Source organism: Pyxicephalus adspersus, chromosome 1, assembly GCF_032062135.1.
Source record: "Pyxicephalus adspersus chromosome 1, UCB_Pads_2.0, whole genome shotgun sequence".
Taxonomy (NCBI): domain Eukaryota; kingdom Metazoa; phylum Chordata; class Amphibia; order Anura; family Pyxicephalidae; genus Pyxicephalus; species Pyxicephalus adspersus.
This window is the reverse complement of record NC_092858.1, coordinates 158,306,867-158,320,577: the sequence shown is the minus strand read 5'-3', so window position 1 is coordinate 158,320,577 and position 13,711 is coordinate 158,306,867. Positions and strand designations below refer to the sequence as shown.

Genomic DNA, 13,711 nt, shown 5'->3' with positions numbered 1-13,711 from the left:
AATTACAATTTCTATATATATAGTGTAACTCATTGCCCAGGAAGGAGGCGGGGGGGCAGAAACACAGAGTTATTCTTTCCATGACCTGTATGGTATATTGTACCTATAACCCCCTTCTAAGGAATGTGTCCAGCAATGATCACCTTAGGCTGGGATAGGGCAGAAACAACATTTCAGTGAAAGACGAAATATCCTGAGACCTGTAGGGAGTTATACAGAATCCACAGAGATATTTATAAAATAAACATGGGCTGCATTGCACAATGCTACATTTATAAAACAGAAAATGTGACATTCACCAAATATTCACAGGTAGGTAATCATTCCATCCAACTTGGAACTTAGAATACACACATCAAAAAGATTCACCTGATGTTAGAATTTGTTAAATGCTGTATTCATACTTTATAAATAAATCACCCCAGGTCCTTTTCTAACAATGCATTTTATGTATAACCAGTATATTTATCACAGCCAATTGCAGTCTAGGGGCCTGAAACTGCATGTCAACGCACATAAACAATTATTAAGATTCGTTGCTGAATGTTTTTATTTTTATGTCAGATTGCAGCATAGTGCACATCAACATGCTTTCACATTTTTAACATTTGGATGTCTTTCACTGATTTTAATGGAAATTGTAAGAAGCAAAAATGCAAAGGTGTGAATCTAGCTTTTTCCCTTATTTAGAAAATATTTTCATCCTTTCTTGTATCTCAGTGCTCCTGATCTTTTACAGTCTTTTTGCAAGCTGTCTTCATGCCTGCCCCCAAGCAAGGGATCATTGGCATCATTCAGGGTGGGCATCATGCCAGTGACATGGGAATACCCTGCCTGCACAATTCTTATTACTGCTTGTCACTTCTATACTGCAGAGACACATGACTTGGGGTGACAACACAGGAGAGTAACAGGAAGACAGGGACTAACACTGTCACTGCATAACAGGAAGTGCCTGAATTAAAATGCTTATGGCAGGAATTATTGTAATATAAGATGTAAATTTTGACAATAACATTATGGGTTAGATGAGATTTTACTGATTGGGTTAAAATAAACTTCAACCTTGTTTTGTTTTTGTTTTTTCAAAACAATGGGGGTGTGGGAAAGTAGAAAGAAACACACCTTTTTCTCCCAATGCAGGGCTCTCTTCTCCTGTACATAAAAATCTGTTGCACCCCCTGACCTCCCTGTCCCCATATATATTTAAAATGATGAGGAAGAAAGAAGCCATGCATGATCTTGTCTATTAGATTGCAAAGTGCTATTGCCTGCAGATCTTCAGTTTAGCAGCTTGCAGCATCCCCACCATCCCTTTAGTCATACACATTCTGCCAATCTCTGCATCCCTGGCACACTGTGCACAGCAGCTGGGTGGGGGGATTAGGGAGTGAGTTCTGCAGCCTATGAGGAGATAGGTTCTTGGTTATGATCCTGTCCTACTATTGGCTGCTTGTCCTAATAAAACATCTCTACTTCCAAGTTTTGGTTTCTAGATTTTTACTTATGTTCTTCTACCCCACCTTGACCTTACTGTGGTCCTGCCTGATAACCTTTTCTACACTGAACCCATCTGATCTCTGTTCCTTTTGGTAGGGAGAGCCCAGGAGCCGCGACCTGGTGACTTCCTTACAGAAAAGTAGTCCAGTGGTCCCTATGGTCACTGGCCCATCACTTCTTGTGGAGTGCACTAGTGAAGACCTGCAGCGCACTTAGTGCCTCGGGTAATCCCATGTCACCTATCAGGGAGCACCATACCAAGTAAACTATATAATGTGCATGTTGTCATATTTAGATACATCAGTGCAAATGGTAGAACAAAAAAATGAAGGCTGTGTAATACCAATAGGCCTCATTTATCAAAGCTCTCTAAGACTGGAGAAGATAGACTATCATGGGTGAACCTGAGTGGTCCAGCAAACCGGGACTTGATCTATTCCAGGATAAAAAACATTTGCCAAATAATAGCACATTGTTTTATGAAAGCAATTCCAGGTTTGCTGAATGACCCAGGTTCTCCCATGTTAGTCTATTTTCCTCAGTCTTGGAGAGTTTTAATAAATCAAGTGCAAATGTCTGATCTGTACATTTATTCTGTAGGTTTAGCTGCTCTTTGATCATTTCCATCAACCTGTGTATTTTTAGTTAAAAAACCCATATGAATTAGCCTCATTTTATCAAATCTCACTCACTTTAGGATCTGGGGGCTTGTAAAAGCCAGGACATCGGCCACTACTTTCATCAGAGCCACATAGATCAGAGAATAGTTGAAGGTGTTCCATAATGCTCTCAGCAATGATGGCTTTCTGGGACCCTGGAAAAACATATAGATCTTAATTATGGAAAAGAAAATCCAAATTATGAAGGGAGAGAAAACATTAAACATTAAAAAACTAATAAAAAATAGTCAAATTTAATTAAAATCCAACAACTGCAATACAAGTTAAAGGATTTTCCCTTTCCCTCCTTCTGCGTCTACAGTGCTTATTCAGTCATCTGTGACTCTTTTGTCTCTTTCATTATCATGTCTAGCGACAATATTTAAACGTGTCATATATTAAAGTCATATCAGTGAAATACAGTATATTCATTCATTCAGAATAATCTATCTACCTTAAACTATGTTACCTTCCTAACATAGTTTAGGTCTAATACTGATCTAACCATGCTTAAAGGGTGCGTCTACCTTTATTTTACTCACGGTATCTTTTAAATCCAAACATAATTTATTGTAAGGTGACTCAGGAAGTATTTAAAATAAAAGAAGTAATTTTGGCAGCAATAGTCACCTCCTTTCTGGTGCTGTCCTAATAGAACCACTTCAATGGCACAAGACCTCGGTCTGCTAGGCTGAGCAAAGTCTAGCATCATAGAGTAGACTGAGGACATACTGTGAGTGTAGGGCATCATAGACACATACTTCATCATAGAGAACCACTGGAAGAGAGCAGAGGAGGACATTGCTCACATGGCTAGCCAGAAGGGCTTTACCAAAATGTAAATGTAGGAGGGTTTTCCAGGACCACTATACCAAAGAGAATGCATATGAAGAAATGAACAGCAAGAAAGATTCTCAGCCATGCTACATTATCAAAAGTCTAAATATCATGACTAGGCTTTGTCTAGGTAAACTCATCCTATTGCTACTATTCACCAGAGAAGGGATTCAAATCCTAAATGTTAGTTTTTAGAGGTAAGATAAAATCTTCCAATGGTAACAACTGTTTAGGAGGGTACTCCTCTCTCACACATATAAAAACATACATATATCAGTAAAGATGAGATTGTGAAACACTTTGTATATATATATATATATATATATATATACCTATATACCCCCCTCCTATTGTGATACCCCACCTATTAGATAGTAAGCTCTTCTGGGCAGGGTCCTTTCCACCTCCTGTGTCACTGTCTGTATTAGTCTGTCATTTGTAACCCCTATTTAATATACGGCATTGTGTTATATGTTGGCGCTATATACATACAGTTATATATATACAGTTTATTAAATATTATTATTATTATTAATAATAATAATAATAATAATAATAATAATAATAATAATAATAATAATATTGGATCTGTGCAGTCTGTCTTTGTGATCAGCCTCAGCCTACACAACAGTCCTGAGGACATCACTTAGTTCTCATCCACCAGTAACTAGTTGTACTGAGAGGAGAGAGGTAAAGTTCAGTTATGTTATGTTTATAGACTGTGTTTTGCATATATTATTTTTGTTTTACCTTTTTGCCTTCTGGTTGTATTTCTTTCCTCCAGTTCTGTTCAAATGCAGGGTAAATATTATATGATGAATCCACTTCATTCAGCTCAATCAGATCTTCTCTTTCCAGTGGCTTCTTATAGCCGAGGGTTATGATCCTAATAAACATTATTACAGAATGATTGAGATTCACTATTTTGGTAGTCATGTTACATTTTAATAAAACAGATAAAACACCAATGCCAAATATGAATAATATAGACCAGGGTTCCTCAGAGGTTACTAGGGGTTCCTTGAGCTAATAATAATTTATAACCCTCAGGTCAGTTTAATGAATTCTTCCTACTGACCACCACACTACTGTACTGTGAGTTGTGGATATAGTAATCATATAAGGGGTTGCCTGAAGACCTGAAAGTTATTTCAAGAGTTCCTCTATGTTAAAAAGTTTGAGAAACACTGGTGTAGACATACAAAACAATTAAATAATTACATAAGGGGTCCGTTCTCAAGTTCCAATAGCATGTAAAGGGAAATTATATAGTTTTTGTAACTCTTTCAAGGTTTACAAATGGATAATCTGATATATTTAAGACTAAAACACTGGACCTGGAAGATTCTTCACCAGGGAATGTTTTAGTGAATGTCAGATTTTCTTTACAAGTAGAACCACTAGAATTTTTGGCAGGTTATAAACTAGATAAGGTGTTGTCCTCTCTATCTAGCACAATGGCTGCTCTCTGAGCCTTGTTAAGAGTGTCATCTGCTGACTGCAAGTGGTAGATATTAAAATGCAGTATATCATGTTTACTGGTTGAAAAAAATGAAAAGTTTTTTTATTGCTGAACTAAAATATAAAAACTCACTACTGATTTTCTATATCATTGTAATACAAAAAAATGAAAATTTTCCTAATGTGGTGTTTACTTAAAGGGTGCTGCTTCAGAAATTTTCTCCAAAATATCATTCCATACCCAGGGCATTTTTTTTAGAATAATGTAGTGGATGTGTTAAGCCCAGAATTAAATGTCTGCTTTTAGGTTATGACAGTTTTGTTACATCACAATGGAAAAAAAAAATCTGTTAGTACGAATCATTGAAATAACATTAAGATAAGTCATATGGCATTAGTGGGAGTTGGTGTTTGACGCTCACACAATAGGAACAGATGTCATCCAGAGCATACAATGTAATATCGGGACCTAAGAGTGAACATGAAGGAGGGTTATTTCTTTTTTTTATACAAAAAATATATTTTTGTGCTATTTTTTTTTTTAATAAAAAGTACTTTAGATCACATAGGACCCTAGTAAACCTTTCCAGCAGGGGCGGGCGTATAGTGGAGGTGCATAGTGTGCAGCTGCACAATGGCCCGGACCTTCCTTAGGGTTCAGCAGGGGGCCCCGGGGTACAACAGGGTTCAGTGGGGGGGGGGGCAGTCTGTTTTACACAGGAGCCCGCTGTTGGCTGCTACTGCACCTCTGCAGTAACAGTATAGGGAATAACAGTCTGCTTAGTGCTCACTATCAGTGAAGACTTCAACTCTATGATGGTAATTTTAATATTATTAAACAGGATTTATACATTAAATAGTACATACATTAAATAGGAGTTCCAAATGACAGACAGATACAGACAGGGACACAGAAGGAGGAGGGGACACTGCCCCGAAGCTCAAAAGACACCCCATTTAGCCACGATGTAGAAACTCTTACAAGGTGCTATAAAACATAATCAGATGCCCAATAAGTCATTATTTCAAAAGTGACAGCTTCAATTTGATTATCTCTATTTAACATACAGCACTTCATAATATGTTGGAGCTATATACATACTATTTATTATTATTATTCATATTATTGATATTATTAATAATAATAATAATAATAATATATGTTATATGTATATATAGCCATGTGATAGTTTGTATATAAATGGTATGCCTGTGCTTTGTAAATATAGAGAGATATTACATTTGTATGAATTAGAAATGCATTGAGGCTAAAAAAAAAAAAAAAAGGGAATGGCCAGAAACTGTCCCCAATGATAACATTTAATAACAATTATGTATTTAATTTTGTGGGAATAAATTGTTTGGTCCTGAAAATTCTTAACTAAATACAAATATAAGTTATCTTCCCAGCTGATTGCTATTTTAGTCCAACTGTCTTTATGATGCCCCAACATGTACAAACACATTGGGGAAGTTTGCTGTGGCCCCCACACATTGCCCCCATCCCTGTCCTGATAAGTCTGCACACTTTGCTTTATTACCTAATAATGCTGATCATGTAATATTTGGTTTTGGATTTATGAATGTGTTAATATTTCTGCATTGGAGGTACTGGGGTTGGTCATGATTGAAGGGTCTTGCTTCAAACATTCATGTGTCAGGTTATTAATGAAGATTTTTCATACCTGCTGTACCAGGAATATGTCACCCTGCTGAGAAAGGAAACCTTGTTTTCTGGATTTTCATTCTGTACAGAAAAATAAAAAGGTTTTAGTAAGCACATATACTTACATGCACATATATTTATACTTATATATATTTTTTTAATTATTGTTGCTACATGGCTTAGCTACATTAAAACACAACTAAACTATGCTGTCTGTGCAAGCCAACCTTTAGGCAAATCTCAGTATTCTGGAAATCTGGAGATTCGCCCAAACAGTTTTCTGGTCAACATGTGGCCCATCTCAAAGGACATGCCCCCCCCCCCCCCCCCATCATGGCCAAAAAGTGTGATATCCTTCAGCCAACACGAATATTTATGGCCATAAAAGTTGCTGCTAATAGAGCAAGATGCAAAATTGGCACCTGTTTCCCCCATAGTGGCACTAGATAGGAGAATGCAAGAAAGTAGAGGTGAAAACTCTTTCATAGTCCTCCATCTCTGGCCCTGATTTATTAAAGCTCTCCAAAGCTGAAGGCTGAAGAGGATACACTTTCATCAGTGAAGCTGGGAGATCCAGCAAACTTGGAATGGATCTGTTCAAGAATTAAATACATTTGCTAGCAAATAGCAAATGACTTTGAGGAAAACCTTTCCACGTTTGCTGGATCACCCAGCTTCACTGATGAAACTGTATCCTCTCCAGCCTGGGGGAGCTTTAATAAATCAGGCCCAATGAATTCCATTAAAGTGGAACTGAAGTTCTGATGTTAACATTTGTGATCGGGGAGGGGAGGGGGCTTTATTGCAGAAAGGGACAGGTGATGTCCCTTCTGCAATAAACATACTTACCTGCTTGAGTTGCACTGGCAGTACAGCTCTGTAATACATTTTACATCCATTTACCAATTCTGCAAGTATGTAAAAAAAATCTGTACATTAGATCTGCTAGAAATCCAGCGTAAATTCCTGTGTGTGCTGACAATGTTGCATCAGCAAGAAATCACAGCAGTGATATATATAGTTTTTTGGGTTTTTTTTTTTACTTTTTTCTACTAACCAGTGATCAGCTGTCACCAGACCTGTTTGACTAGTACATCTCCAGCCAAAAACCAGATATAGGTAGTTAGGATTAGTCCTGTGAACAGGTTATATCAGTACATCTGACATTGTATACCATACAGAGAATGTGATGTTGTCAGCCTGACAGCTTTGCCCTGAGCTATTTCCACATTGTCTACATATGTAACCCATTCTTGATGTAAGAGAGGAGAAGAGCAAACCATTTTATATGTCATGACCCCATAACTATAATGTGCACCCCACTTACACACCATCTATAAAATCACAATGTAAGGAGCTGAGGCAGGGTCACACCGCATGCTCAATTAGACAGTAGAAGGTAAAAGTGTTCAGGCCAAAATAGTTTTAGCTAGATAAAAAGCAGTAAAAAAACATGGACAAGTAAGGGACCAAGAGAAATAAAAATGAACAACTCATTACATGGAGTTTAAAATCACAGGGCATGCTAAGGTGACCTGTGAAGTTATATTGTCCCTGAGCTGCTCGCCCACCAATATGAAGGTGAAATGTAAACACTGGTAAAGGTTCCAGGTTGCAGCGTATACAAAAATTGAAATCTGTAGCATGTACAGTATATTGGAGAACGAAAAGCCTTTATCACTTTCACAAGTAGCAGATTAGGTTTTATATAATAATATTATTAATAATAACCAGAATTCATATAGCGCCAACATATTACACAGCGCTGTACAATAAATAGGGACTATTCGTCCTCACACAGCAGAATGCAGTGTTTAGTAGTGAAGATTGTAGTCCTGCCTGCACATTGCAATAATAATGGAGGGAGCAGTGGATGTCACAGTACATGTCAATGGATATTACAAGGTGTCACTGGGGACCTATAAGGTGACTCCCTTGGGGTAAATCATGGCAATTAGATATAAATATAAAACATGATCACTTACATAACAACTACAAAGGGAACAGCACAACAAACAGAAGATGAAGTCACCAGCACTCCAGGATTTTTGCTTTAATATAAAAGCCAATATTTCAGGAGGACATTGGGTCCCTTCTTTAAGGTAACAAGTGATTATGTATTCATCATGTTGCCTTGCCATGCACGGCCCTGAAACGTTGGCTTTCCAATGTTGTGTCAGTTCTTTTATAATAAACCAGGACCCCTGTACTTTGCAGTGCTGGTGATTGCGTCTTCTGTTTCCATCTGTTTCCATCCATTCCTGTCACATAAAGAACCCGTCCTGTAGTACAAGGTTTGTTTGCTGTAAGGAGAGAATTCTATTCATGGAAAGCACAACAATCATACGTCCAGCTTTTTTCTTTACATTTCATTGCATTCTCCAGCAGAATAATGTTTACACAGAATACACTGTACACAGCGGTATATTGTTCATGTCAACTTATCCAAAATATCTGTGGGGACTCAGGCGGGATCACGCTGCACTGACTCATTGTTGTCAGATTTGTCACATGGTGGAAGACGGAATCACTGAAACCACATCGCTTCTCTTCCTTGCCCAGAATAAAATACCTGAACCACACAGGGACATTTCTAACCGGGTGACTGTACAACTGCAACTCCATATGGTGACAGTGCAGGGCATAACCTTACAACACAACAGCACCATAAATAACTTCAGAAATAAGGGACATCTAAGAGGATTTTTATGTTTTAGATTAACCCTTTGTTATTTAGTCTGGTGAACCATGGTAAGCAAAAAAAAAAATCTTATGCTAAATGTTTATCCAGCCATTGCCGCAGTGTTTCATTCCAACCCGCTCACTGAGGCCAGTAAACTGGAGATCAGAGAACCCCCATTGTGTGCCGAAAAAATATTCAGACACATCCACTACAGGAAAATCTCTGCAGAAAGCCTGATGTATCAAAGTGTTAGTACTGCTAGACAGCACAGGGCAAGGGTGTGAGCGGGTACATAGATAATGGGGGGTACGCAGCACAGATAATGAGAGGTACGCGGCACAGATGATGGGAGGTACGTGGCACAGGTGATGGGAGGTACGTGGCACAGGTGATGGGAGGTACGCGGCACAGATGATGGGAGGTACGCTGCACATATGATGGAAGGTACGCGGCACAGATGATGGGATGTGCGCGGCACAGATTATGGGACGTACAGGACTTCATCCTCTGTTTCCATGAGTTCTACACTCATGGGTACACAGATAATGGGAGGTATGCGGCACAGATGATGAGGGGTACGCGGCACAGATGATAGGATGTGCGTGGCACAGATTATGGGACGTACAGGACTTTATCCTCTGTTTTCATGAGTTCTACACTCATGGGTACACAGATAATGAGGGGTATGCGGCACAGATATTAGGAGGTGCGCAGCACAGATGATGGGAGGTGCATGGCACAGATGATGGGGGGTACGTAGCACAGATGAAGGGAGGTACGTGGCACTGATGATGGGAGGTACACGGCATAGATGATGGGGAGTACGCGGCATAGATGATGGGGAGTACGCGGCACAGATGATGGGGGATACGCGGCACAGACGATGGGAGGTACGCGGCACAGACAATGGGAGGTACGCGGCACAGACAATGGGAGGTATGCGGCACAGATGATAGGAGGTACACGGCACAGATCATGGGACGTACAGGACTTCACCCTCTGTTTTCATGAGTTCTACACGGCACCATCCATGGCTCTCATTTCAAGCACTCATCTTCTATTACAACGTCTGTTTGCTGTATGACGTGCACAGGGCACAGATGATAGGAATTACACAGCATGGATCACAGATCACAAGCGGAGACTACAAACATAAAACACTCAAATCCATGCTACCCAATGCAAGGAATCATGGCACATGTGGAATTCCTATAAGCAGGAAGCAAATTTAACTCACGTATTGAGTACTTGTTGCTTTTTCATTAGATCCCGATACAAGAACCGAGACTTGGAATTTCCTTGAAATTTGTACTGCGGACAGATATAAAGCCCATTACTGGAGCTCTATACGCATTCATATACTATATAATGTAAGAAGCTGAATTTGATCTGGAATTAATCTCCTGCATTCAGTTGAACATTTTGCACAGCAAAGCTCAGAAAGTGAAGCAGCACAAGAAGCCAGCCAGGTTTGATGCAATACAAAGAGCCATGCTGATAGGTGGAGGAAGCAGATGGACAGAGAGAGGAGCTAATCAGTGTGTTGCTTATCTTTTCAATGTCCAGTCCCAAGGGTGGGGGACCTGTAAGTCCTGCATGTTCTGCACTGGCAATGTTTGTGCAGGAGACATATGACACATTATTTAATGAAAGGCAATCAGATCAGAGCCCAATGCATGGAAACAGAACTGATACTACTGATCCCTGTATGATATATGACATATTCCAATCACACTGCACACACAGTATTAATACTCCTGTGTACACACCACAGCTCACCATGGTCACATACCTTGCCACTGTCTGAGATCCTCTGGTAGGGGACATTGTGCCCGGTTATGGCTCTCAGCATTGTCCTGAATGGAGTCCGTACTGCGCGACAGCCTACACAGCGCTATGATCGTATACTCTACACACTGCCATGCCCGGACACTGCCTGCACACAGCGCCCTCTAGTGTCCCTGCACATCTCTTCCGGCTCCATCCATTCATACGGCTCTCGCTACAATAACATTCTAACAGCCAATCACAAACCGCGATAATGACAGCCAGCCAACCACGTGCGACCGGCAGCCAATGGGATTCTGAGAGCGGTGACATTGGCAGACAGTCACTCCCATTCTTAGGTTAGGTTGTGGAAGAGCTGCACAGGATTAACCCCTTGGCTGCAAGGTTGGATGCTCTGCAGCTGCGTGGTATTTGCATTGAACATATGGGGCCCCAGCTTGTTACCATGCCTAGGGCCCCGTGTGTTGGTGCTGTGAGCATTATAAATGCTGATAGGGGCTTCTGGATGTCCACCAATCATTAGGCAGTGCTTACCTGGTCCAGGTCCACGAGATGCTGGGCATCAGAGGAAACCATTGATGTGACCAGCAAGCCTTCCCATCAGATTTCCCTGCTTGGAGCGGTATGATAAGGCACCTACAAGGGGGGTTAGTTTTGGGAGTCAGGTGACACTGGCAGCTCTGTGCCGCATGCCCACCGGTGATGTCACCCCTCCTCCTCCTCCCTGCACCATGCCTGATATTCCAAGGATCAATCAGCACATTCATCCTCATCATTATTCATCATTAACATCTCTTATAAAAGGGTGAACATCTTCGACAATTTCCTCCCCCAAATATATTTGCCATCAAATCGACGTTCATGTTTAGGGGCCAATGAATTGGGCCGGTCAGTGGTCCCTTATCTATGGTACAGCCAGGATCTGGGGCAGTCCAACTGTTCGGTTGGATAATAAATAATAATCATCGGGGAAAATAATCTGAGGACAGAGATGAGGTGAAAGTGGCTGCGATGAAATGGGTACCACAGTGCACTCCAGAATTATTTCTAAGAATTGGGTTTAATGGTGATAGAAATGCATTGCTTGCGATGGGAATGGTGCTCAGACAGCACTGTGGCTCAGTGGTTAGCACTCTGGCCTTTGCGGCCTTTTAAAACAATCTTTGTCAGGTAAAGCCAAACTAAACCCAAGGTGACTCACCTGCCTTGGTACAGTGACAGGTACCGCCATCTTGCTCTTCTTGCAGATGATCTTCTACCATCCTTTTTAGATTTGACTTTATTTTCTATTTTAATAATGCTCACCATAACGTTGCATTGAGGTGAGCTGCAACACAAGTATGTTGGCAAGGTGTGTTGGAGTGCCAATTAGAATGAATAGAACCACAGCACACCATCACGTGTCAGAGTAAAGTGTAGTGCCACCAGGTCTAATACAAAAATAATATTCTCAGGGTGCATTCAGATTAAAGTAGATTATGTGGGAAGCACTCTCCCGTTGCCCCGCTGGGTCCCAGGGTCGAATCTCGGCCAGGACACTATCTGCATGGAGTTTGCAGGTTCTCCCACATCCCAAAAACATGCAGCTAGCTTAATTGGCTACCCATAAAAGGGACCTTAGACTATATTAAGACATAAGACTATAGTGGGGACATTAGATTGTGAGCCCCTTTGAAGGACAACTAGTGAAATCACTATGGACTTTGTAAAGCGTAATATGTCGGCGTTATATAAATACAAGTTAATAATAAGGATACATAGCCTGTTAAAAATTCTAGCAGTACTTATTGGTACTCTGTTTTAGGATTTTCTGTCTGTCCCTCTGATGGTGGCACCTCAAGGTAATTAAATGCCCATCACTTTCAGTGTTTGTGTTAGATTTTGGCTCATTAGCATTAACATGTTTTACAGTTTACAAAAGATTTTCCATAGTTAAATGGGACCATTCCTTTGGATATGTTCAATATGTAGTGGATGTCTGGCTATTGGCTGATCAGGGATCACAGCAGATTTGTTTCATCATACGTGAACACCAATTACAGATTTATTACAGCAGGGTTTATAAGAAAGATGGCAGCCAGCTCTAATCTCTAAAGGGAACAAACAGAACAAGCAGTATTACAGAAAGGGGAGGCAATGTTCTTTCACAAGGCAGAAGTAAGGCAGTGTATCAGTTGCTGAGGATATTAGTGTGCAAAAAGGGTTCAACGCACAGTGACAGATGTTTGAGGTCACACCAATTGCACTTACACCCTTATTATTGCCTGATCTGCATTTGAAGAAATGAATGGTATTACTTTAGTAATTAGTATGTGAGGATCTGGTACATTTAAATTCAAGTTACCACTTCTCAGTTTATCGAAACCAGTGCAGGATACCACGCCGAGTGTTCCCCAAACTTTTAATCTTGCTCAGTAATACCAGGCAAAAACTAATATATATTTTGTTCAAAGTATCAATGCACCTTGTTTTATCCCAGGGTCTCCCATCTGCTAAAAAATCATTAAAATGATCATTGTCCAAATAAAACAGCTGACACTAGACTAGACATATTGACAGCTGATATTTTAGCCCAAGTTCAGATTTCTGCATTGTGCCACTGTCTGCACTGCTGAAGCACAAGGTATCACATAAATGTGTTGGTGCACCGTTGTGTCATGTATTTTATAATGCACCTTGCTAACTTGCGGTGCATGTAAATAACAGACTGTTGATCCAGGGAACATCTGATTTCCTCATGGAATTAGGAAGGAATTTTGTTCACCTGTTGGAGCAAATTGTACCAGGGTTTTATATCTGTGATATGTTTATTTCCCTAGTGGTTAAATTTGATGGACCTATATCTTTTTTTCAATCTGACTTACTATGTACCTATGTAAATAAAACGTTTAAGCACTACATACATGGTTGTCTTCACTGCACAACGCTCGTTTATGTGACCACAATATCACAGCTGCAAAGATGTCAATCCAGTCAAAGTTGGAACATAACATTATTAGACAGTATTTATATAGCACTGACATTATGCAGCTCTTCAAAAAGTTGGTAGTCATTTCACTAGCTATCCCTCAAAGGGGACCCCAACAAGGGGAGAACATTCAAACTCCATGCAGATAG

At 40.2% G+C, this 13,711-nt stretch overlaps 1 protein-coding gene across 2 annotated transcripts in view; it reads right to left on the bottom strand.

Moving 5' to 3' along the window:
* Positions 1 to 11,269, bottom strand: part of LOC140344781 (multidrug resistance-associated protein 1-like) — a 45,979-nt gene extending 34,710 nt beyond the window's left edge. Inside the window, exons 1-4 of one of the 2 annotated variants that reach the window (XM_072432001.1) lie at positions 11,129 to 11,269; positions 6,143 to 6,204; positions 3,747 to 3,882; positions 2,193 to 2,314 (exon numbers count right to left, since the gene is read on the bottom strand). In XM_072432001.1, coding sequence (XP_072288102.1) covers positions 2,193 to 2,314; positions 3,747 to 3,882; positions 6,143 to 6,204; positions 11,129 to 11,170 — 362 coding nt within the window. In that variant the 5' untranslated portion in view covers positions 11,171 to 11,269. Of the gene's footprint in view, positions 1 to 2,192; positions 2,315 to 3,746; positions 3,883 to 6,142; positions 6,205 to 10,598; positions 10,753 to 11,128 lie in introns of those variants that run through there. The other variant, XM_072431993.1, reaches the window with a different exon arrangement.
* Between the last annotated feature and the right edge of the window lie 2,442 nt (positions 11,270 to 13,711).